The sequence below is a fragment of the Camelina sativa genome, chromosome 15 (assembly GCF_030686135.1).
Source record: "Camelina sativa cultivar CO46 ecotype springtype chromosome 15, ASM3068613v1".
Taxonomy (NCBI): Eukaryota; Viridiplantae; Streptophyta; class Magnoliopsida; order Brassicales; family Brassicaceae; genus Camelina; species Camelina sativa.
In genome coordinates, this window is record NC_141894.1 from 15,989,697 (window position 1) to 16,015,145 (window position 25,449).

General features: G+C 31.3%; 3 protein-coding genes across 6 annotated transcripts; all 3 read right to left on the bottom strand.

Annotated features, from left to right (window-relative positions):
• Nucleotides 1-1,037: 1,037 nt before the first annotated feature.
• Nucleotides 1,038-8,561, bottom strand: LOC104746985 (uncharacterized). Of its 4 annotated transcripts, none has more exons than XM_010468549.3 (12): nucleotides 8,197-8,561; nucleotides 4,563-4,984; nucleotides 4,408-4,481; nucleotides 4,140-4,299; nucleotides 4,022-4,046; nucleotides 3,845-3,934; nucleotides 3,583-3,754; nucleotides 3,371-3,444; nucleotides 1,930-1,999; nucleotides 1,618-1,841; nucleotides 1,443-1,516; nucleotides 1,038-1,347 (listed from the first exon to the last, which is right to left on the bottom strand). In XM_010468549.3, exons 2-12 carry the CDS (start codon nucleotides 4,771-4,773, stop codon nucleotides 1,286-1,288), a joined length of 1,236 nt encoding a protein of 411 aa, XP_010466851.2. In that variant the 5' UTR covers nucleotides 4,774-4,984; nucleotides 8,197-8,561; the 3' UTR covers nucleotides 1,038-1,285. The 4 variants fall into 4 exon arrangements, with proteins under 4 accessions (XP_010466851.2, XP_010466853.2, XP_087343628.1 ...); XM_010468551.3 differs by lacking the exon at nucleotides 8,197-8,561 and adding an exon at nucleotides 5,596-5,869; XM_087487502.1 differs by lacking the exon at nucleotides 8,197-8,561 and adding an exon at nucleotides 5,356-5,536.
• Nucleotides 2,138-3,037, bottom strand: LOC109129040 (nuclear transport factor 2-like). Its single transcript, XM_019236560.2, has one exon. It carries the CDS (start codon nucleotides 2,885-2,887, stop codon nucleotides 2,423-2,425), a length of 465 nt encoding a protein of 154 aa, XP_019092105.1. The 5' UTR covers nucleotides 2,888-3,037; the 3' UTR covers nucleotides 2,138-2,422.
• A 13,548-nt stretch (nucleotides 8,562-22,109) lies between the features above and the next one.
• LOC104789517 (leucine-rich repeat extensin-like protein 4) lies at nucleotides 22,110-25,167 on the bottom strand. Its single transcript, XM_087489559.1, has one exon. It carries the CDS (start codon nucleotides 24,740-24,742, stop codon nucleotides 22,448-22,450), a length of 2,295 nt encoding a protein of 764 aa, XP_087345685.1. The 5' UTR covers nucleotides 24,743-25,167; the 3' UTR covers nucleotides 22,110-22,447.
• Nucleotides 25,168-25,449: the final 282 nt, after the last annotated feature.

The following is a 25,449-nucleotide window of genomic DNA, read 5'->3' on the forward strand; positions in this document are numbered from 1 at the left end:
CTCAACACTCCCTTTCCCGGCCATCCAGTCTAGGGTTTTAAAGCTCGATGTCTTTTACTTTTCCATGGATGTACTTTTCTTCACCAGAACTGTTAAAAAGGTGCTATTTTATCATTGTTGTAACTTGTGTTGTACGTTGTAATATTAACTTACTGGTGGTTAATTAGTCTTATCCCCTGTTTTAGAAATCGCTAGGCGCTAGTCGGGCGGTTGTGGTGGGCCTAGCGCCTAGCGAGAAAATCGAAGATTAAATGGAGATTAATCAGGGACTAGTTTTAGGGTTATTTTATTAAATTAACAATAAAATAAAAATATATTGTACTAAATATATGTATAATTCTGTTTATGTTAAAAGGAAAATATCAATTAAATATAAAATTATAGTATTGTCTTTAAAATTATGGTAAACACATAAAATCATCATTTTAAAAGAAAATTTTATGATTTTTGTTAAAAGTTATACATTAGTTATTGTAAAACATCATAATCTCTTAATTTAAATGCCTAAATAACAAAAATATTTATGTTTGATTTTTATTTGGTTCTTAAAAAAAATTGGTATACACAAAATTAAGCTGAATTAAGCAGAAAATAATCGGACTAGACATGCATAATCGGATAATCGATACTAGGCAGGGATTAGTCGTTAATCGAGGCGAAGAGGGTGGGCCTAGCAATTTTATGGGACATAATCGGTGCTAGGTGGGGGTTTTTAAAACAGGGGTCTTATTTATCAGTACCTTTGTTTTATTGTTATTTTTTGTAACATTGTTATTTTTTGTAACACTGTGGCCGTAAAAAGTCTTGTTAAGAGTGAAAGTGGGTTTCTTGATGTCTTTTTTGGTGGATTAAGGCATCGTTCATAGTGAGGATTCACGTTTGTTTTGTTACTTTTTTTTTTGGAATATTGTTCGGTGAATGATGAAAGAGTCTTTGAACTTTTTGTTATAAATGTTGCATGCTTTCTATTGTCTTTGATTTACATTTTGACATATGCATGTGTAATTTTGTGATAATTAAAACCCTTAAGTCACATATGAGATGACAAAATAATAATCATTACTATTTTTGTAATCCACCTTCCTAGAACAATCTACTTACAAAGATTTGGCTGTCGTCCAACAATTCCCCAATCTAATCTTCTAGCTAATACTATTTTCCACCAAATCCATGAGAACATATTTGAGTTGCCACCGAAACATACATCCTGGTCGTAGGTGAAAAAGGCGGTTTAGTTCTATCCATCCCACATGCGGAGAAAAGAGATCCATAAACGATTTTTCGCTTATGTCCCACTTGTCGTTTGTCTTCTACTCTTTAGTATGAGAGGAGACACCAACATCCAAACTATCACAAAATTTCATCAACAAAACATTACAAAACTGTTTCACAATCTCAAAGTTTTTAAGGATGAAAGCATTCAAGATTTTGTCATGACTTACTGTATACGCCAACCGCAACCCACTCGTTCACAACCCTTACCCAAGTACTCGTCCATCCCACGTCAATCGTCCACCTAAATACAGAAAAAAAAAACAAACAGTATGAGTTGATGTCTCAAGCTTCAAGCTGAGACTACAAAAATCTCACAAAAGCTAGAATGAGAAAAAACATTACTTTTTCATGGGGTGATGAGTGTTCCAACCGATGAGTAGCATAGCGAAGTACATTGCTCCTGTGGCAAACACAAAATGGAAGAATCCATATCCATATGGAACACCATCTTCCTCTTCTCCTTCTCCTTCTTGATCGCTCTCAGTTTTCTTGAACTGGAAACATTGTGAGTCTATTCCTGTTGAAAATGTGGCGATAACCATTGCAAGTAGCGCAACCACAAAGCTCTGCACAATGTTACTCAAAATCAGTATAATTTTTACTTTTGGGTGAAATTTAAAAAACAAAGAGTCTTAAGAGGTTAAAAAACTTTACAATGATGGTAAGCCAGTCTGTTCTGTTCGAAGCTGCTGCTTTTCTGTTGCAACTTTCTCCCACTGGTTCACTGCACAACATCAAAGAAAAATTATAGCTCCACTACTTGTGCAAGCTTCTAATTAACTTTTCTAGTTTTTTCACGTTCAAATGCAGAACTTGAATAGAAGTGGAACAAACGCTCAAAAAACAAAAAGATGTGTTGGAATTTCTTTAAAAATTCTGTTATAAATTTTTCTGATTATAATTTTGAAACTTTTCCAACAGCTGAAACAAAGAGAAATCACTATGAAAACACTAGAAAATGAACTTATGTTCATAGGAACCTACATCTTTTGATTCGATTCCTAATTTCCTAGGATCCCTAAACCTAGAAACCCAACCCAAAACGAACTTTGGAGAACACATATATGTAAGTCTAGAACCCTAAAACTGAAACACATAATTCATCATCATCGTCCCCTTTGCTTGGAGCTTTCTCACTAAGGAAAGCTTAGTTCTCTGTTGCTGCCGGTTGGTGAGGAGAAAGAGCAATCGGATTTAAGGTTGGGACATGCGTCTCCTTGAACCTGAAAATATCGTTTAAGATACTGAAACCGTCTTGTTGAGCAACGAGAAACGTTTGCGTAAACTTGCCCCTCACGTTATCTTTCTTCCTTGTCAAGTATCCATTGACGAACACAATAACACGATCATCCTCCATAGGATATGGTATACCAAGTGAAGTCTCAATCTCAGCCGTGTAATCTTCGTATCGCATAGCCAGAAACTCATCTTTCACTTCTTCCCTAGTGCAGAAAGTTTTCTTGACAGACAGACAGACAGGATCACGACGGTTAAACAGACAGGGTTCATTATAGAAAATATGAAGATAGCGAGGTGCTTCGTTAAGAATGTAATAGTAATGCTCCACAAAGGCATTGCTAAGATTCTCTGCATAAGTTTTGTTCTCTGACATATCTCCAGGAACTGAGAGAGAGAGAGAGATCTGACGATAGAAGCTTAGAAACAAAGCAGGAAGATGATGATGATGAATGGTTCTTGACCTATCTTCTCCACCATATATATATAGTGGCTAAGGACACCCAAACCAACTAAATCTCCTAATCATACTCGACTAGTACTAACTCCTAATTCCTAAACCATACTAACTTTTAGAGAAGTTATCTAAACCACACAATAAATAAAAATAGAGATAACAATAAAATTATTATCCTTGATTATAGATATATACTAATATTTTGAGATGATTTTGGTTTATATTTTTCTCACGATGAATGAAGAAACTGGGAACACAAACATATATATAAAGAATAATTAAAATGTAGAAGAAAAATAAATAAATAAGATTAGATCAAATAATTCTAATGATGATATAATATCTTTAAGATCTAACCAGACCTTGTTAAAATAAAAGATATGATATGAAACATAAACATACCTTCGAATGGCGCACCAGCAGACAAACACAACATAGAGTCCCATTAGAGCTGGAGTCAAGTATCCAGCATTCACCTATTGGTGTTGACAAAATCACATTAACAATAATAATAATAATAATAATAATAATAGATACAAAACACAATCACAATCAAAGTAAAAACACAAATCACATTATAAGAATAAGAATACTAGATACAAAAAAAGACTTACTTTAGGATGAAGAGCTATGCTTGTCATGAGTTGGATAAGGAACAAAGTCCATGTTATAAAGAATATATTGAGAAGGCATGACGAATCAGGTGCATACCAGACGTACATCATAATCACTCCTACTATGCACACTGTGTATGAGGAAGTTGATAGTATCATCACATAGACACGGCTGCAAACATAAAGTGTGTTTGCTTGATTAATTAGTACTAGAAAAAAAAAAAAAAACATTTCTTGTAAATTAGTATCAAAAGAATCTAACCATTTTTCCGTATCTTTTTGGGATTGATAGCATTCGTTAAGCCATTGAATGAAACTGATCACACTAATTAGTTGTATTAAGAGAAATACCCTGTACAGAAATAACAACAATAAGATTTGGGATTTTTCATATAGTATATACTCATTGTAAAGTTGGACTGATCAAATAAAATCTTACCCTGCACCAAAATGGGCAATCTCTCCTACAAAACCAAACCAAACAAAAAAGACGTTAGTCGTCGTACCAATTGAATTTGAAAGAGGATTTAAAGAGTAATATTCTAATCAAGCCTAACCGTAAAGGTTAATAATGGAAGAAGGAAGCAAGAAGGGAATGATGGTTAAAGCAGGCCACAAGATGAGCTTAGCAAACCACCATCCAGAATGCCATCTATCTCTTGACGAATGCGTTTTCGACGTGCCAAGAGTTGAAAGAAACATAACGAAGTAGAACAACTGATGACTTAATGGTCAAGGTCAAAACAATTTCTAAGTGACTTAATGAAACATATAACATTGACGTAGTTAGATTAGTATGTAACGAATGGACCAAGAAAAGGATACAAAACATCCCAAGCTAACCCTTAAGACTCCTTCCGTCCCCAAACAGTTTTCTCCGCCTTTACAGTTCTTGAATACTGCAATATAATCAAACTTATAAGTACAACGAACTAGTGATGTAAGTTATATTTGAAACATGATCCAAGAGGGGAACATACTTGTCACTTTTCGTAAGGCACGCCGACCATAATCACGGGCAGCCCAAGCTAGTAGATTCGCGATGAGGAAGATCAGACCATATACATATCTAGCCATCCAGGGATTGCAACCATTGCGGAACTGATGAAACCATGATCCATTCTTAATTGCTTCATAGCTATCGTTTCTGCTGCTTCCACTGTTGTTGCTAACGCTTGTACCGGACTCCATAACTCTTTAAACTTACCAGACTCTCTTCTCTTCATGACATTAGAAGATCGAATGATTTAAGAAACACATCACAGAGGATTTTGCACCAGAAATCAGTTTCTTAGATGGAAATCGTCAAGAACCAAAAAAAAGGCAAAACAGGGCGATCGACAAGCTTCCCCTGTCTATGTCCTTGTCCTTGTCCGAGAGTTTTCGTCCTTCAGATCAAAACCTGTGAAAGTAAACAATGAAAATTCAAGCATTTGCAAAAGCAGAGTCGGCAAGAACAGAACAAGAAGATAGAAGAACGAAGCAAAGGATAAGAATCTGATTCTGTTATCAAAACAAAAAGAGGAGCACATACAAATCTATTCTAGAAACGGTGAAGAGATTGCAATTTTGTAGATTTGAAGTGGACAAAATTCATGTTTTACATGAGAAACATCGGTTGTCTATTCTCAAAAAATATCACACAGACACACAGAATCCGTTTCTCAACAGAAAGCTATCTCATTTGTTTTCTGTTTTAGCCGAACAAAAACAGAGAATACGTATAGTGCAAGTAACCCTTTACCCTTCTTTAGCTTAAACTTAAAAAGCAACCTTTTATAAGCGTCAACGAGAATCCACAATAGATGGCTCATTTTAATCCGAGATTGCAACTTTTAACCTTAACCATGTGAATAATAAAGACTAAAAGACAAAAGAACAAACCAAACTTAAAAAAGGAAGCTACAAAATCTTAAGACAGTCAAGATTCTTAAGACTTAAAATTCACAAAGTCAAGATTTGGCAGGAACTGATATATAAATTTATACACTAATCCAGAAAAAAAGCAAGAACCTTTTGTGTTGTAACTATAATTTGCCCTAATGATAATGGAGAGGCGTGGATAAACAAAGAAGCACTAAGAAAAAAAAACTTTAGTTGACAAGGAAACAAAAGGTTAAGAGATCAAAAAGCGAAAACGAATTAGATCTTATAAAAAGATAAAGGATTCGGAATTCTATGCAATTTGTAAAGACTTGAAAGAGAAACGTGTTGGTACGGATACAAAATTGCGCAGACGAATCTTACGAATATGAATGGGTAATGTAATGCTAAGCAGCAACATCAGATGCCCTTTTCTAGGGATTCATTGGTCCACTTAATATAGAGTGGAGACACATACCTCCACTAAGGCACTAAGACGAGTTGAAGAAAAAAGTGACAATTGTTAGACTATTCCCCCCATCTCACAAAAAAAAAAAAAAAAAAAAAAAAAAAAAAAAAAAAAATCTAATGTAGAATAACTTCATCTACAATATTAGGATAACATATATTATTAGATCTTCAAATTTCCCATTTTTTGTTAGAGAATCTTCGAATTTTCTTGTTATTGAATTTTATTGTATTTTTATACTTTTTTTGCTGGTTGATCAAAAAAGAAAATATATACCTTTTTTTTTGCTTTCCAATGTTCCCATATACATATGATTTGATCTTGAAATTCCGAGGCTCAAGGAAAAAAAAAAAAACTTAAGACCACAAACCTTGTAGTCGTAGAGGTAAATATATGGCAATTTAACAATTTATGGCTTTAATTTTAGAGGTAAGAAAAAATAAATTTCGTGGTTTACATCCATCGCAAGTGGAGGTTCAAATGGCCTGAATCGGCATGGACATAATGTTTCAATTAATTATATAAATATGAATTTTTATTCAACGTATTATACGTTAAAAATAAAAATATAAGTTTACAGTTTAAAATAATAGAGTTTTATGAGTTTAATATTTTGGATAGTAAATAATAATCTTTCGGTTTCAAGTTAACTGTCGTTTTAGAAGTTAAATTTTGTTTCAGATTAGATCTCATTTTATGTTTTGATACAAATTTTTTACATATGTTTCAGTTTTATCTTTATTCGTTTAACTTATTAATTGATGATATCAACTAAAACAAAAAAAAATGAAAATGCGTGAGAAAATTTGTAACAAGAACTAATTCAAAACAGAAAGAAGATATTTTTTGTAATAGAAAAATTCACCGTGTTTATATTTTTACGTATGAGAAAAGTTTAAACTAATTTTTTTCTTAAAAAAAAATAACCAAAGAAAATCAATATAGCTCGTTTTAATACCTTTGTATAAAATTTTGTGATATAGGCAGTATAACTGTGTAGATCTATTGATCATTTATAGCTGATCATTCACACGTTTCCACGTTCATATAGACTTAGGAGTAATGAGCTCATGGCCTTGTCATTATGAAATACATAATAAATTAGTATGCTATATAGAGACAATATAGCATAATGATAAATTTGACCCTAAGATAGAGGTAGCTAGCATGTGAGATGTGTGGTATCGGTATTTGTAGTCTAGGTAGTAGATCAGAATGTTTAGATCCTCGGCAATAAGGAATTGGATTAGATTATTTAACAATATAGGTAGGCCGTCATCATATGGACCTCATCAAATCGTTCGTGTTATAAAGACAACTCTTGAAAACAAAAACAAAAAATTGGGAGTTGGTATATCGTTTCCATTTACCTAAATTGGAAAACAAACCCGAAATAACCGATATCTAAACCAATCTTGCACTGGTAGATGACTAGTAAACCATAATACCATATAGTCAAGCATAGATTATACTATATCATAAAGGTCTTGGTTGTTTTTTGTTTTGTTTTTTTAAATAAACATTTGAGTGTGTTTTCATTGACTCCACACAACAAATTGGACAGCCAATAGAAGTTGAAAAATGTGTGTGTGTGTTCTCTTTTGACTCAACGATGAGAAAGAAATTAGATATTGAGTTTAGATTGCAAAAGGAGGAAAAACAAAACGTAAAACAATACTTAACTATTACATGTGTTAAAAAGAATCAATACTAAATGAGTAACGCAAAACATTGATTTCTTAACCAAAACGTAGAACAATACTAGTAAATTACATATGTTTCTAATAAAAACAAAACAAAAAAAGTACCAAATTTTGACTAGCTCAAAACGGTGATTTCCTAACAACTTATTCAAACTTTGACAAAGAAGGTCAAAATCTGTCAGTACCTCGTCCTCATGTGTTTTTATCATTAACGTAAAAAAATTGAAATTCATAATTATGTTTAATTTTACGGCTAATCTTGTTGGAAAAGGAGATAATTAGCAGAAAGCAAAGAGGCAGAAAAAAGTGTGGAACGAGTGGTCCCTCGATGTTCCACAACTTTGCAAGTGTTGGAACTATAAAAGAGTCTCCGGCCAATTTTCCGGTGGCTTTTCCGGCGACGAGAAACAGAGGAAACTTAATTCGAATGTCCATTAATTACAAATCACATATGTTACACCCGAGATAACATTCATAATATCATAACAAGCACACAAAACGCATAAACATGTTCTTTCAAATCTCAAAGATCCAAAAACAAGAACGAAGAACAAAGAAGATAAAAGAAAGAGAGAGAACCTGTAAATCTTTTCGTGTCTTGAATCTAAAGAAGCGAGATTGGATCTGGAGATGTTGTAAAGAATGTTATGTGTTGACAGTGTTGCTACCTCCACAAGCTTCTTCAAAATGTGAATCCAAAGAAAAAGAAGATAAAGATAAAGAATGAGAGAAATGTGAAAACGAAAAGAGAATAGGTTTCAGGTTTTATGATCAGAGAGCTTTTGCTTTTAGAATACAGTATTTATATACTTATATACAAAATTGTATATTTATTCATATATATTAGCTTCAATTTTTGTGGAGATCTTTTTTCTTTCTTTTTAATTTTTTTTTTCCCGCCGTTAGCATCCGATACATCCACCCCATCTCTAGTATCTTTCTTTATAAGAAAAAAAATCAACCGATATCATTCTTTATAAACCACAAAATATTTAATAATATGTCAAACAAAGTAATTCATAATTTTAAAGGAATATACAAATTACTAATTTGACTAAAAAAAATAATACCGAGAAAGAGATTAAGAATTTTTTTAATAACACATTTTTGTTTACAATGGATAAGCATGCCATTTGTAATTGAATATTATCACAATAAGATTAGATAAATATGTCTAATGATGATGTAATAGAAATAAAAATACATGCCATAAACTTAAATTGTAATGGTAAGAAAAATACATGCCAGAAACTTAAATTGTAATGGTATTAAAGTTTTGACAGAAAGTTAATTTACCACAAATGATAAAAATACTATTAGTGCTAACTTCATTTTTTTTTTTCAACCATTTGGCGAGACTCGATTTTTGATGTGATGGTTTCTTTTACAATCGGACTTACCACTAACCAATGCACTAAGGTCACTTCACCTTTAGATTTGTTATTTAAGATTTTGTCATTAAACATGAATGTTCTTGCTGCATTTTTTCTTAGTTAGCTTAGTTGTGGTGTTTGATAGAATGAAACAATTAATTATTTCCAATCATACAGTCTAATTTGTTCTATGGGGTATTCTCAAAAATACCTCTTTTTCCATACCCCTTTTTAAAAATACCCCTTCATGTTGACCATTTTTAAAACTACCATTCTTTATATACAAAATGACCAAATTACCCTTTTTTGAGTGACAGCAAAAATGTACAGTCATCAAAATCGAAAATATTTTCCCGCCAAAAAAAATTCCCGCCAAATTTTTTTTCCCGCCAAAATCGAAAATTTTTCCCGAAAAAATTATTTTTTCCCGCCAAAAAAAAAATTTTCCCCGCCAAAATATTGAAAATTATACCTTTTAAAAACATTGTAAACGCTTTTAAAAAACTTTTAAAAGTGTTTACAAGATTTTTAAAAAGTTTTTAAACACATTGTAAACGCTTTTAAAAACCTTGTAAATGCTTTTAAAAAGCTTGTAAATGCTTTTAAAAGGTTTTTAAACACCTTATAAACGCTTTTAAAAGCATTTACAAGGTGTTTAAAAACCTTTTAAAAATCTTATAAAAACTTTTACAAGGTTTTTAAAATCATTGTAAAAGCGTTTACAAGGTGTTTAAAAACCTTTTAAAAATCTTTTTAAAAACTATTTGAAAACCTTTTAAAATCCTTTTAAAAACTTTTTAAAAACCTTTTAAAAATCTTGTAAAAGCGTTTACAAGTTGTTTAAAAAACCTTTTAAAACTCTTTAAAAAATCTTGTAAAAGCCTTTACAAGGTGTTTATAAGGTAGAAACCTTATAAAACCTTTTAAAAATCTTGTAAATTTTTTTTGGCGGGAAAAATTTTGGCGGAAAATTTTTTTTGTCGAAATTTTTTAACAAAAAAAATTTTTGGCGGGAAAATTTTTTCGAAAATTTTTTGGCGGGAAAATATGTCGGAAATTTTTTGGCGGGAAAATTTTGTTTTTCTTTTTATTGAATAAAATAATTTTCATCTAAGGGTAAAATGGTCATTAAAAATTAAAAGAGGGCAAAAATAAAAATGGCCAGAAAAGAGGGTATTTTTGAAAAGGGGTATATCAAAAGGGGTGTTTTTAACAAATTCTCTTGTTCTATTAACTTTGAATTTTTTAGTCCCATTAGTTTTATAAAATTTTATATTAACAAATAATTATGTTTGGGATAAAAGAATTAACATTTTCAAGGAACAAGATAGAGCATTCTCATATTATTTCTCATGTCTTATGCAAAAAGTTATTGTGGAAGGGGGCGCAATCTCTATCGGAGGTATGTTTGGGCACCTCCGTTTCTTTCGTAGCCCCTGCTAGGCTGGTCATTTATCTCGTTTTCAAATTGATGGCTCTTGGAAACTAACATATTTAAATTCTGGCCTGGAATGGTGGTATTATGATGGTAAGAATCAAATTCTAATGTTGGGAACAAAATGTCTTGGACGAAATCCTTTCCTCTAACATTCGGAGTTAGAAACTCTGATATAACTTTTATAAGAGTAAAATGAAATGGATAAGTAAAGATCTTTATCCATGACAAATATTTAGAAAAATTTAGGTATGTGTTTTAAATGAATTAAAAAAAATTCAAAATACAATTTTGGCTAAATTTCATCAATTTGTAAAAATTAAATATTAAAACGAAAAGATACAAATATTAATTTTGAATTCTTTGTCTATTCTCTTATCTGTTGGACTAAATTTAACACTCCCAACTGTGTCAGAAAAAAAGCATGTGTTCGACGCTGATCATTTTAGAATACAAGTTGTCAAAACTTGTGTGATTCTTCTTTAAGAAGATGAAGACAGAGTATTGTTCAAAAGAGGATGATCTATAATTATTTAAGGGAAAGCGGTTATATGACAGAAAATTTTAAGATACGAAGACATGATGTCACTATTTTCTCTCAGTGTTTTTATATGTGGGTGTCTTTACTGATAACAAACAATAATTCTATCACGATCTTTGTATCTACACCGATTGAAAAGAATACTATAGTGGTGTGACTTCTTCGTTATGATTTATGAATAATATATCAAATCAACTAGGTTTTAACCCGCAGTACACCGCAGAAAAAAAAAAAATATATATATATATATATTCATATTAAATTTTTAAAATTTATAATTTAGTATTTCAATTATATTATTAGTATTATTATGGTTTTTATTGAGTATTAAAGTTATGTGATTAAACTTTTGGTCGTCCTAGATTTAACCCGTAAAACATATATAATTTAGTAAAAAAAATTATTGTTGTTTATTGAGTGCAACTAAACAATTAGAAGTATCAAATGATATTAATATTTCTATTTAACTAATCATAGATCGGGCTAATTTTAATTCTAACCCGTTTAAACATTTGATCGGTGAGCTCTTAAAATAATTGTTATTTTGTATTGGTGCGCTTTAGATAGTTATACGAATATATGATACAGAGAAATAATTTGAAAATTGGTAGTATCATATAAATTTGAGAGATTATACCATCTCTAAAGATAGTTTTGGAGATTTTATGGGTTAAAACTTTAATGGTTAGAGTTGTTTTTGGAAAAAGCAAAATGTATAGATGTTGTAAAGATTTTATGACGTAAATGTAACAAGTGTTGGTCAATTTAAGAATTTTTAGTAATTGAGTTTCTGTGTAATGTTATTTTTTGAATTTTTTGAAGGGCTAATGTTGTAAATAAAAATTTAAATAAGCAAAACTAAAAGGACATAACAGAAAATGTACTTCAAAAATGTTAATATAGATATCTACAAATTAAATATTACTCCGAATCTGCAATCAATTATACAATCTCATGTTTTTCAATTAACTTTGAATTGCAATCTCATAGTAAAATTGTATATTTTAGATTTTACAAATATTACCAAATAAGTACAACTTCTAATGTTTCATAAATCAGTTATTAGTGGTTTCATTTATTTTAACTTTAATAAATAAAATCTAATAAGTCATTCCTTTTTTTCTTTTTTTTGACAAACAATCTAATAAGTAATAAATCATTCTAAGTTGACAAATACATATAGATTACTGGACCAATCTAGATCATAAAATGTATAAATTACAAAGATATCAAAAAGTGTCTAAGCCACATATTCGTTTCTCAAAAAGTAATTCTGAGTTCAACCTTCATTTAAAATTACATTTTAATATACTATCTACTTTTTGTATCTAATTACTTTGTTAAATTATAACTAAAGAGTTTATATGTTTTCATCATGACTTCTTTCTTACTATATAAAAATTACCTTCACATTATTCCCGGATCAACTAAAATTGGATCAAACAACTTTCTGTAACCAAGATAAAATCACACAAGGATATCAATCTGAAAATTTGATAACTCTAATATAGTTGTCGACTTTTAAAATATATCTTGAACATAATAATGCTATATCATATAAAGTTCCAATGACCCTGATACAGTGATACTGATGCCCAAACGAATTAGAAAGGCTCGAGACTCGCACCTTCTTGATTAAAGGAAGCTGACAAACCCGAACATTCTCATTTTGCGTTATCTTATAAACATCTATTAGTTATCACACTACTTCAAAGTCAAAATGAAAATTAGCTAAATAACACACTTGGTGAAATGAATCATTGTTTCTTTAATCGAGCTTTTGGTTGGAAAAGGACAACGCGGAAGCGTACCCTGATCGAAACTCTATTAAGTACAATACCAAAATCAGTGACAAGTAATTCATTAGTATAAATGAAGCCATTTAATAATGTATATACATTTTGGCTGGATATGTGAGTGTAAAACCAATAACATGCATTTAATAATCTGCAAAATACTTAAATCGTAGTGAAGCCTTCTAAGAATCACGTTGGAAATTCATCTACTCCAAAGCAAAGAATACCAAAGAAAAGGCATAACAAATATACAAGAGAAAAGACAAAAGACTACGCAACTTCATGTGTTAAGTTTTTGTCTCAGATGTGGAGAAATTATTAAATTTTATTGAATACGATAATAATAATAAAAAAAAATCAGGAAAATTTCATCAGTATGTAAATATTGGCTATTTCAACCCTCTGTTTTAGAAATTGCTAGGCGCTAGTCAGATGGTCGAGGTGGGTCTAACGCCTAGCAAGAAAATTGAAAATTAAAGGGGACTAATTTTAGGCTTATTTTATTAAATTAATAATAAAATAAATATATATAGTATTAAATATATGTATAATTCTGTTTATGTTAAAATAAAAATATCAAATAAAATATAAAACTATAGTATTATTTTTAAAATTACGGTAAACACACAAAAACGTAATTTTAAAAGAATATTTATGATTTTCACTAAAAGTTTGTACATTAGTTATTGTAAAACTAAAACATCATAAACATACATATTTGATTTATATTTAGCTCTAAAAATAATTATTATATACAAAATTAAACGGAAAGTAATCCGATTAGATGAGTTATAATCAAATTTGACAGATATAATTGGATAATCGATGCTAGGCAGAATTAGTTATTAATCGAGGTAAAGAAGATGGATCTGACGATTTTGCGGGATGTAATCGGTGCTAGGCGAGAATTTTTAAAACAGGGATCTCTAATGTAAACAAACTTACAAATTACTATATTGCGTCTATGAACTTCCTGCTGATCTACCAAGTTACGATTGATGCATGGTGGTACTGCTGGTATTAAAACTAAATAATATACAAGGTACAGACATCATGAAGCATTGAGATTGAGAATAATGTATCCAAGTTGGAACTCACCTCAGATGTTACAAAATCTGGCACTGACGTACGTCGAATTGCGTAAAATGGAATTGGACGAGTTTCACCAACTTTAAATTTAAATGAGAGAAGAAAGTATGATATAATAATAGAGAAATTATTAGAAAAGTACATATATAATTTCATATTGATTTTCATAACCTTAGCAAGGATTGACATGATATTTTTTTCTTGTATATATAACCGATGAATGGTTTCTTGTTAAATAACGTAAGATTATTGATAGGTGGATGTTTCAAGTAACAAATATTTAATATAACGGTTGTTGATTGCAAATTGTAACCTTATGAAATTTGCAAAAACCTCATAAGTAGCTCACATATATTATCCTAGAAAAACTATTAAAAACACCATTAATGGATAATCATCTCTCATAATAGAGACTAGAGACAAATTAATAAAATTCACAGGTGGAGGTCAACGAATCAACATCTCAAAGGTTGCAAAAATGATGTCCATACAAATTAGATAAAATAGAACTAGAAAAATATGAAACCTCAAGGGACAGGACAAGATAGGTTAATGGTGTAGTTGTGGGTGCTTTTCTTTCTACCACACTTAAGAAGATGGTTCATTATGCATCACCCACTTGTTTTTCTTACTTTTTTCTTATTATTTAATTAAATAATTTGTTTGGATTTTTTTTCTTAATATTTGTAATATATTTTTGACAAGTTTTTTCTTCTACGCCAATAGTTTATTTATTTTTTTATTATTATTTATTTATTTATTTTAGATTTAACAAAATTGCGTAATGCAAAAAATATAAGTTTCAGCAAGCATTGACGTCCACGTGAGTCCTTCTCAAGTCTCAGCGACAAGGTTCTTCTTGAACGGTCCATACTTAACACAATAAATTAATTGAGTAAAGAAAAATAAACTTATTCAAGTATGGATGGATATCGTAGATGACTCCCACGATTATTAATTTTTACTCGACCAAAAATAAATTATGGTCTTTTTTTGTGTGAACATCATATGTTCTGTTGTAGTCACATCGAATCTTCATAAATATCATAGTTTTATTTTTTTTCTATAAAAGAGAGATAAATCTTTTGTGGAGTTTGTGCACCTTTGAAGAAGCCAAATCAAATATGAGAACGGATACTGAAGTTGCTTGATATTGGAAAGATTAATGGCTTAATTCATCGTTTATCAACGTGAATAACGATTGAAAAAAATCTACTAGTGAATAGTGATGGAACGTGCAAAAGGTTATGATAGTGAGTTTGTATAAGAAGCACTATTTTGGTGGGGGAGAAACTTGGGAATCAGAAACTCAAAGAGGATTACAACAGCCAAAAAGCAACAAAGATTCGTCGCGTGCTTCTTGTCTGTGTTTATGTCTGACTTTTTTTCTTTTATTCATCCCCATCCATGAGTTTTGAGTATACCACTTTCTCATGCGGTTCATACTTCTCTATATACATATAAATTATAATCACATGAAGATGTACATATTTAATTGTATGTCTTAATTTATTTTGAGGAACTTGTAACAATCAAGAAATGAGTTATACATTACATGTTTAAAACCCTAAAAGTGATTTCACAAAGATTTGAATTAGTTTGTTCCAAAAAGTTTGGACGACACACTTTTGCATATCAAAGAGCTGATCATCAATTGGGATGTCTTGTGTAACTGCGTTTTTATGCTCGACACAGAAAACACACACAAGTTTATGTGTTGGATACTATGTTGTTGGTGAAATTAGAATATGGTGAATAAGATCAAGTTTCATTGAGGGTATGAAAATTTTAATAGAGCTTACATAGTACAAGATTCTCAATGCCTCATTCCCACCAATTTACTGAAATAGACTCATTATGTCGGGTATGGGCCAATGATCCAATTAAGCCAATTGTAAACAGATCCAAATTGGGCCTAATGTGATGGGTGTGAGTCGAGTCAGATAACTATAGTTGATCTCGATTCTTCCATGTTATGTTTGAAATACAATTTTTGTTTTCTGCTATTGATTTCCACCGGTGGTATTGGTTTAAATTTAATCATGACACTGCTCATGTATTATGCATGGTTCATTGGTTTGTCACCTTGTACTGCGTGATATGAATTAACTAACTATAAGGCACTCATTATGTTTGATATATTGACTAACATTTTTTATCTTTTTTTGCAAAGAAAAATAATGTAAGCTCTGGTTTGGGTGAGAGGTTAAGATTGAAACTAAACAATAGTATATATAATGTAAGACCATCAATGAACCAAAGGAACTGTATACTATTTGCGTTTGGGCTATATTTGCTTATTATATACGAGTTAATAAGTGTACATTGGCAATAACATATTAATCTATATCTATATATATATATTTGAAGATAATTATGAAATAAATCTTGAAGTTCATGTACTATTTACAGGAAATGCCACTGACATTAAATATTTAACTAAATTTATTTTTCTAATAAAAACTAATTGTTATACATAGTAATTATTAGAGGAGCATATGCCATCAATTTCGATTTAATTGTTATAAATAAATTTGAAATGTATTTATAGAAACTAATTAGTTCTATCTAAATTATTAAATAAAATAAATATACCTTTTTATTTTTTAACACCATTTCAAAAAAATGATTATTTTGTATGTTAAATTTAATAAAAATTAAAATATTATGAATCTTTAGACTTATAAATGTTAAAAATCTCATAAAACAGGGTTTATTTCAAAACGGGTTATAGCAACCTTAGCATAAATTTTAAATATTATTAATCAAATATTAGAACATGGGTTAATTTTAATTAATGTATAAATATAAGAGATAAAGATTTAAAATATGCAAAACATTAGTCATATATTCATATATATATAGTTAATCTACTAATCAAATTTTTTTTTTTTTTTTTAATAAAATATAGCTCCGCGGTATATCGCGGGATAAAATCTAGTTTATTTTATTTTGCAAAATGTATCAAATCCTACAATTTTGTTATTCTACGATATTTTACGAGTTCTCATTCTGCAATTTTCTTTTATTTATGTTATTTTACCATGACATAATGTTACCAATTATGTTATGCTACTAACCAAGTCTTACTAACATAAAATTTATTGACAACGATTTATTTAGATAACTGGTTTAATACTTAGACTGGATAAATCTAATAACATGCAAAAAAAAGTAAATATGTATTTGGAGAAACTTTCTGTAAATATCAAAGCAATATTTTACGTCATCTACTAATCATACTTATGCTTATGCTGTTATGCACCAGACATAAACTCCGTATTAGTTATATTGATGCATTTATATATGCCCACAACTAAGTACAAAGCACATGGGGTGTATCAGTAGTGGGGTGTATACTTAAATGTTAAATGTTGCAACTTTCTTAATCATTTACTTAGGGCATCTCCAACCCACCTCTATATTTGCTTTTTAACTCTATTTTGGAGTAAAATCTACTCCAACCCATCTCTATTTCTACCTCTATAATAGAAATCTCTATTTTTTCCTCTATATATAGAGGAACTCTATTTTTTCCTCTATAATAGAGTTGAACTTTTTTATTTAGAAAATGGTCCTTGAACTTTTAATACTTTTATATTTATGATCAAAATAAATAAATTATATATTTAATGGTCCTTAAATTTTTAACACTTTTATTATTTTATATGATGCAATATATTTCTTTTAATAAATGTGATATTTAAATAATATTTATGAATGTTAAAAATTTAAATAATATCATAATTTTATGAAAGTTTCACAAATACTAAAATAAATAGGTTAGTTTACAACTTTTATAAGTAAAAGGTATTAATAATAAAATAAAAAAGGAATCTCTACGGAATATTCTTTTTTAGAGGGAAAAATAGAAGTATCTATTGGAGCAAAAGTCACCTCTATTATAGAGTTCCTCTATTTTAGAGGTAAAAATAGGGAAAACCATTGGAGATGGTCTTAAGTCTTGAATACGGTCCACTTATAAACCACCTCAGTTTCTTTTTAATAATTTTTCAAAACGTATATTAGTATTATACATTTAAAAAAAAAATTTTACTTACTTTACTTTTATCTATAGTTTAAAAATCTCCTGATTTATTTATTTATCATCAAGTCTCCAACTACAATATTTTAATTTTACATCCGAATGATAAACGATAAAAACCAAAAAACAACTAAACAAAACTGGCAAATGATTTGGCCAACGTCTCCCAAATAGACATATTTGGATTTTTCTAACAACATTTCTAACCATTTCGTTCAAAAAAAAGAAACATTTCTAACCTATTACTCTATCTTAACTTTAGAGTATACTTCTTTCATTTCAAATTATTGTCATTTTAGAAATTATTAGTTGCCATTTTATGTTTCAATAAATTTTTGATAGATTTTCCAATTTTATCTCTATTCGTTTAATTTATTAATTTATGATATCAAATAAAACAATACATTAATTAGGGTAGGAGTAGAACGTACCAAAAAAAAAATCAATATGCATGAAGAACCTTATTTTCGTCAATTAATTATTCTATATTTTTTACTTCAAAAAGGATATTCTAAACTTGTTACCTAACCAAGGTCATTAATTATTGGTGAAGTGAAATTTCAAAACATTAATCACATATTTTGGGATGATGATTACTAAGTAAAAAACATATGTTTGTGTTGTTGATAATTGCCCTTTAAAAATCCATCCTTCTAGTCAATTCTCAAAATTATTTTTATACCTGGTTGTCCATTGAAAATAACTGATATATATGAAATTTATGAATTTAATTGATAAAGTTTATCCATTATCTGTTTAAAATATTACATGAAAAAGCTATAAGTTTTCAATATTAAACGATTAATATTAAGATTTTTAAAAAAATGCAACATATTTCTCCAAGTCTTAAATATCTCGTTAGATAGGCACTCACCCGTTATCTGTTAGAAACTTCACACATGCGAATAATTTATAAGTTTTCAATATTTAGTATTAAAATTTTCTAAAACTTTATTATAATTTTTTCTAAGTCTTAAATAACTCATTGACCAATAATAATCCAAGTACACAAATATGAAAAGTAAAGAAAAAAGTTATTGGCTTTAAAATCTGACTTGCAAGTTGCGAGTGTACTAAAGAGCATTATGTTCCAACTAATTCTAACATTATAGATGAGTTTATGTTCAAGTTCCAAAACTACAATTATATTTTGACTAGTGGAAAGCAATTAAATATTAGAAGTGATATGAGAATTGAGTAAAAAAAGAAGAAGAGATATTAGGGTAAATTAAATTCATATGCGAAACAAGAATAAACATAGACTTGTCAGCCCCCACTCACCCCGCGAAAGCATTATCCTTTTGTCGGTCCACTTTCTTCTATGGTGAAATATATTTGTCCACCCTCGTTTATACTCATTCACTTAAATATTTTATTAATGCATTCGCATGTTAAGAAATGTAATGTGTTACATACATATGAAAAAAACTTGTAAATATCTAATTTAACTATTAATACTATCATAATTTAATATTTCAAGCCTTTTTCGTTTGTGTTGAAAGTTATGTTTTATGACACTCACTATAAACATATCTAATTTAACTAGTAAATAATACTAGATTTTATTAGAAAACATCAATTCACAATAGTATTAATCTATACTAATATTTTTGAAGTAGTTTTTACTCAAAAATACTTTTTGGAAAGTTTTTACATTTAATGTATTGATTTTAATATTAGTTACCAAAACTTCAAAATTAATTATAAGTAAGATTTAAAAAAAATAAAGAAATTTTTATACCTCATTCAAACATATATATATGATTCCCTTTCATTTTTATTTGAATTTATATTTAAATTATATTGAATTATTCCATAATACATTTAGTTAATAAAAATTGTGATTTTTTCCTGCATATGGTGTAATACAAAATTTTAAAAACGGACATATATTACTCAATAGATGAATAAAAAATACGGGTACAATATCCCACATCGTCTAAAAAATTGGGCAATGGTTTAGAGTCATACTATAAAAAAGACCAATGTGATTCTGAATACAAATGAGTAGAAACCTTGATTTATCAGGCATTCAAACTTTAAAAACTTTTATTTGGTTTATTCCGGTTCTTTATTTTAAAGATTTTTAAAAGGTTTAATATGAAAAATGTTTAATACTTTTAAAAATTTAAATATGATAAATATTATACCGTAGATATACAATAAATATGAAAATTAAGATGATATAGTGTGAGTTAAAATAGATCGGGACAGGGTTATATAGCGGGACGAATTTTATCGATATTTATATAAATTAAAAAATATCATTAAATCAGTGCTACACAGGTAAAACATCATTTAATTTCATTATTTTGTTAACACTGTCAGTATCAGAGAATAGACATATCTAACTAAATTGATTAAATAAATATTATGTAAAAATAAATTATATTGCGTTATTATATATTTTATTTAACAATTATTATATAATTATAACATATTTAACCAACAAATAAAACTTATAATTTAAATATTTTAGTTATAAATAATTTTGCCCGCGGTGTACCGTGGGTCTTAATCTAGTTAGTGTAGTAATCCATGAGCCCAAAACTGATGGATAATTTTATGAATAGATTAAGTGAAGTCCCCATGATGTCTTATAATCTAATGGCATCCTAAAACATATGATTATCCTAACCAGAACCCTTAGATGCAGGACACTTACTTCGTCCCATGATTTTGTTCTTTTATCGTTTTCCTGAGATTGCTGCCTACAATAATATTCCATTGGTTAAGTTTTTATAAGAACTACAAGAATCCATTTATATTATTCCATTTCGTAAAGACGATACTAACGTGTAAGAAAAACACTGTATTTTCAATTTGTCACAAAGAGAGTTACAAGTCTTTTTCGTATAAGACACCTATAATATTTTTAGCAACTTGTTGTTGTTGTTATACTTAAACCGATTTTGTACTTGGGGAAAGAACAAAACATTTGTCTCTCCTGTCAATATATCCGGTTAGCACAAATCCGGTACGACAGGCGTTTTTGTGCTAATTCTGAGAGTATTATTTTTCGATCAATACTATAATCTGTCTTACCACCAAAAGAGAAAGAGTGATGACATAAAAGGTAAAATTCCTAATAAAAATACACAAAATCGATGTAAACTCGTACTAGTAAATAGATTACTAACGCAAGAAAGCGTTGAACTGTCGGCAGGATTCTACAGTTTCTCTCTATTGTCTATTTTTTAAATATTGTAGTTTCAGTTTTCAACACAAACAAAAAAGGTTGAAATATTAAATAAAGAAGGAAAAAAAAAAAGTGAAATGAAGCGACCCACAAATTAAGGATTCACAGCATTCAAAGAAATCTGAATTTACTTCTTTTTTCTCAATAAGTCAAGTCAATACTACTAGCACTTTTCTAAAAATCTTTGCGGCAATCAAGGCTCTTATTCCTCACTTTTTCTCTTTTTTTTTTTTGTTTGTTTAGGAGTTAATCATGGTTGTTTAAACATATTGTTAAGTTGTTAACAATGGTGTATCAGCTGCACGCAGTAATAACAAATTGTAAACTAATGGTAAACATTTTAAAGATTAAAATTTTATTGCACACAGTCATATCTCTCTGTTGTCTCAGTTTTAAAATATTTTTTTGGGTAGTTCACTAGTTCGTTAATAAAATTTGAAATTTTACTCGAATCTACCAAATAGAGAGTCTATTAGTATTTCCTTCCCACGTGAAGCCCATTATTATTATTAGTTCAATAACTTAAATTCAAGAAATAAAATATCTCTCAAAAAAAATTATCAAAAAAATATCTAAAAAAAAAAAGTACCAAAAAAAAAAGAAAAAAAAAACTCAAAGAATACATTTGTTTTCTTCTTCTTCGCACATTTGACAATTGTATCGATGACTTCTAACTTCTCCTATAGTCAGATTCTCAATAACTTTATTGTTTTCACACATATTTTACTCTAAATAACGTCTTTTATCATTACTAATTTAACAGAAACATAAAAATAAAAAATATTAGTTGCGCGTGGTATATAATAATACAGTCTAATGTTTCTCGATCTACCACCGGCTTTAGAGATTACGAATCTTATTGTTTATGGTTCTATTCGATCAATGTGGCAAGAAACAAGTGAAGTACTGTAATGTAAGAAGCCTAAAGATCTTCTTCTGATAAGATCAGAACACAAACTCAAAATACAGAAAAATGTGGTCGAGTTTTCACTACGCAATTAGGAACTCTCTGAATAGAACACAAAAATAAAAATAAAATTAATCTGAGAAAATTAAAAAGACACAAAATGAAAGAAAAACAAATGGAGCAGAAGAGATGTTGCTCCTGATTTTATCATCATCCTCTATACAAACTTTTTTTTTTTTTGCGTTTTTCTGCCTTCCTGGAATCCCTAATAATAATAATAATAATAATCTCACTTATTTTCATCGGAATAAATCATCTTCTTCTTCTAGACAATCTTGATCACTCTTAAAATCTGTTCTTTTTTTTTTGATCTCTGTAAATAATCTATGAACGAAGTCTTGTTTCTTTTGATAAGAGTAATTGAAACGGTTTACCTCTGAAAGAATCAATAGAAGGGTGGTGGTGGTGGAGATGCATATGACACTCCGATAACAGGCGGTAATGGACCTTCGAATTCTGGAGACGGTGGTGGTGGTGGTGAACTGTAGTGGATTGATGGTGGCGGTGGTGAACTGTAATGGACTGATGCTGGCGGCGGTGGAGAACTGTAATGGACTGTCGGTGGAGGAGGAGGAGGTGAGTACTCTATGCAAGGAGGAGGTGGAGGTGGTTCGATACATGGAGGTGGTGGAGGAGGTGAATAATGTGGGGGCGGTGGTGGGGAATGTGGCGGCGGTGGTGGAGAATGTGGTGGCGGTGGGGATGAGTATGTATAAATTGGTGGTGGCGGTGAGTGATGCGGTGGTGGGGGTGAGTTGTAGTGGTAAGATGGAGGCGGTGAGTGATGGGGTGGCGGTGGTGAGCTGTAGTGATAAGGTGGAGGCGGTGAGTGATGCGGCGGCGGCGGTGAACTGTAGTAGTAAGGTGGAGGAGGTGAGTGATGTGGCGGTGGGGGAGAAGAGTAATGTGGCGGTGGTGGAGGTGAGTAGTGTGGTGGTGGCGGAGGTAAGGGACATGGCGGTGGTGGAGGGCGAACGCAATATATCGGAGCTGGTGGTGGGGGAGATGAATATACTGGCGGTGGTGGCGGAGGAGGAGAATAAACTGGTGGTGGCGGAGGTGGTGGCGGAGGAGGAGAATATACTGGTGGTGGTGGTGATGGAGGTGGAGGTGGTGGCGGCGGTGGTGGAGGAGGGGGTGAATAAACTGGTGGCGGTGGAGGCGGCGGAGGAGGTGGTGGTGGGGGAGAGTAAACTGGTGGCGGTGGAGGTGGCGGTGGGGGAGGCGGAGGTGGAGAGTAGACTGGTGGTGGTGGTGGTGGAGGTGGCGGAGGTGGCGGTGGTGGTGGAGGAGAAAATACTGGTGGTGTAGGAGGTGGCGGGGGTGGGGGAGGAGAGAAGACAGGGGGAGACGGTGGCGGAGAGAAAACAGGAGGTGATGGCGGAGGAGAGTAGACTTGTGGAGGTAGAGGTGGCGACGGCGGAGGAGGAGGCGGTAATGCTACAATAGGAGGAGGCTGTGAAACAGAACGACCACAACCAAAAGATCCACAATCCACCGGCGGCCGTGACAAGAAAGCTGAACATTGCCGTGAAGATCGCTGAGCAGGTCTCCCCGGCAAACAATTTCTCCGATCATCAAACTGAGACAACCTCAAACACACAGGAGCTTCACCAGTAAAGAAATTATAACTATAAGTGAAGTTCTCAAGCTTGGGAAGCTGACAAATACTCGCCGGAATCTTCCCAGACAACAAATTATGAGCCACATTCAACTGCTCAACCTCCACCAAACCACCAACACTCTTGGGCAACGGACCAACAAGCTCATTGAAACTAACATCAAACACCGTCACGTTCTTCAACCTTCCGATATCAGCCGGCAAACAAGAATTCAAATGATTGTTCATCAGAATAATCTCATTAAGATTCTTCATCTCTACCAAACTCGTCGGAACACAACCGTGGAAATGATTATTCGCAAGAACGATAACCGAAACCGGAGAATCACCTAAATTTTCCGGTAACTCAAACCGGAACCGGTTATGGTTAATGAAAATCGCATCTAAAGGTTTACTAAAAAGCTCTTTTGGTACGGTTCCTTCGAACTCATTAAACCGGAGATCTAAAAACTTCAACGACGGTAACTGAAGAACCACCGTCGGAAACTTCCCGGCGAATCTGTTGTTACTGAGATCAAGCTCAAACAAAAGCTTAAGCCGGTTGAACTTACGAGGCACAGTTCCACAGAAACGATTCGAATTAACATGAAACAAAGCCAGATCTGTCAACAAACCAAGCTCCTCAGGCAAATAGCCAGCGATATCGGCGTGGTTGAGATCGATTCCGGCGACGGTACGGATCCGGCGATTATCGAGAGCGCGAGAACAGAAAACTCCGGTGTAGCTACAGACATTGGATCCGATCCAATTCAAAGTGATGTTGTTAGGATCAGAGAGGATAGCTTGTTTCCAAGCTTGTAGAGCTATGTAAGCGCTACGAAGCCTCGGATTCTCGAAGACTAGTGATGGATCTACGGTGACGTTCTCGCCGCGGTCGCCGAACTCGTCGCGGTAGTAGAGAAGTTGACGGCGTTGGATGAATCTGACTTCGTTGTAAGAGAGAGGAGCATTGGATGAGATTGAGAGAGAATGAGAGAAGGAGAAGAGGATGAAGAAGAAGAAGAAGAGGAGAAGGAGGAGGAGAGAGTGAGTGGTAGTGGTGGTGGTGTTCTTCATCATGTCGTCGTAGTCAGTATACGATACATCTGCGGTGAGGTTAAGTTGGCAGAGAGGTTTTGGAAAATTGGAAAGAGGAGGAAGGGTAAAATGGGAAAATAGAATTAGAGGATTTTTGAGAGTTGTGTTGTGAGAGAGAGAGAGAAGAGTGAGTGAGGTGGGGATTTTAAATGAGAAAGAGAGACAGCTCAAACACAGCTCAGGCCTACACTTACTTATTCGTTTTTTTTTCTTTTTTATTTTTAGAAAGATATTAAAAAAAATTTCGATATTTGTGGAGTTTGGCTTTTGGAATGGAGCGTCTTCGTAGTTTGCAAAGTATACGTTATACTTGTTTTTTATATTTTCATATTTTTAAAGTTTTGGGTCAATCTTAAGCTGCTCAGTTTTATTGTATTATTTCTTCACCAAATCTTATATAAATAAGCCCATTGTGAGATATGTGTGTATATGTATCAACTTTATAAGTTTTTTAAGTTGTGGTACCATATTTTCTTCAATTATTTGTAGGTCACCATCTATATATTTTAGAACATAAAGGTTTTATTTGAGAAGATAAATGGATTTAAGTATTTAACATCAATGGAAGTATATAAAGGTTTACACTTTTAGATGCTAGCAATAAGTTAAAGGAGAAATTAGATAGAAGTACCTCCTCCATCGGTCCCAATTTTTTTCTAAAGAATGTGAAACTGTAACATCCAAACAAA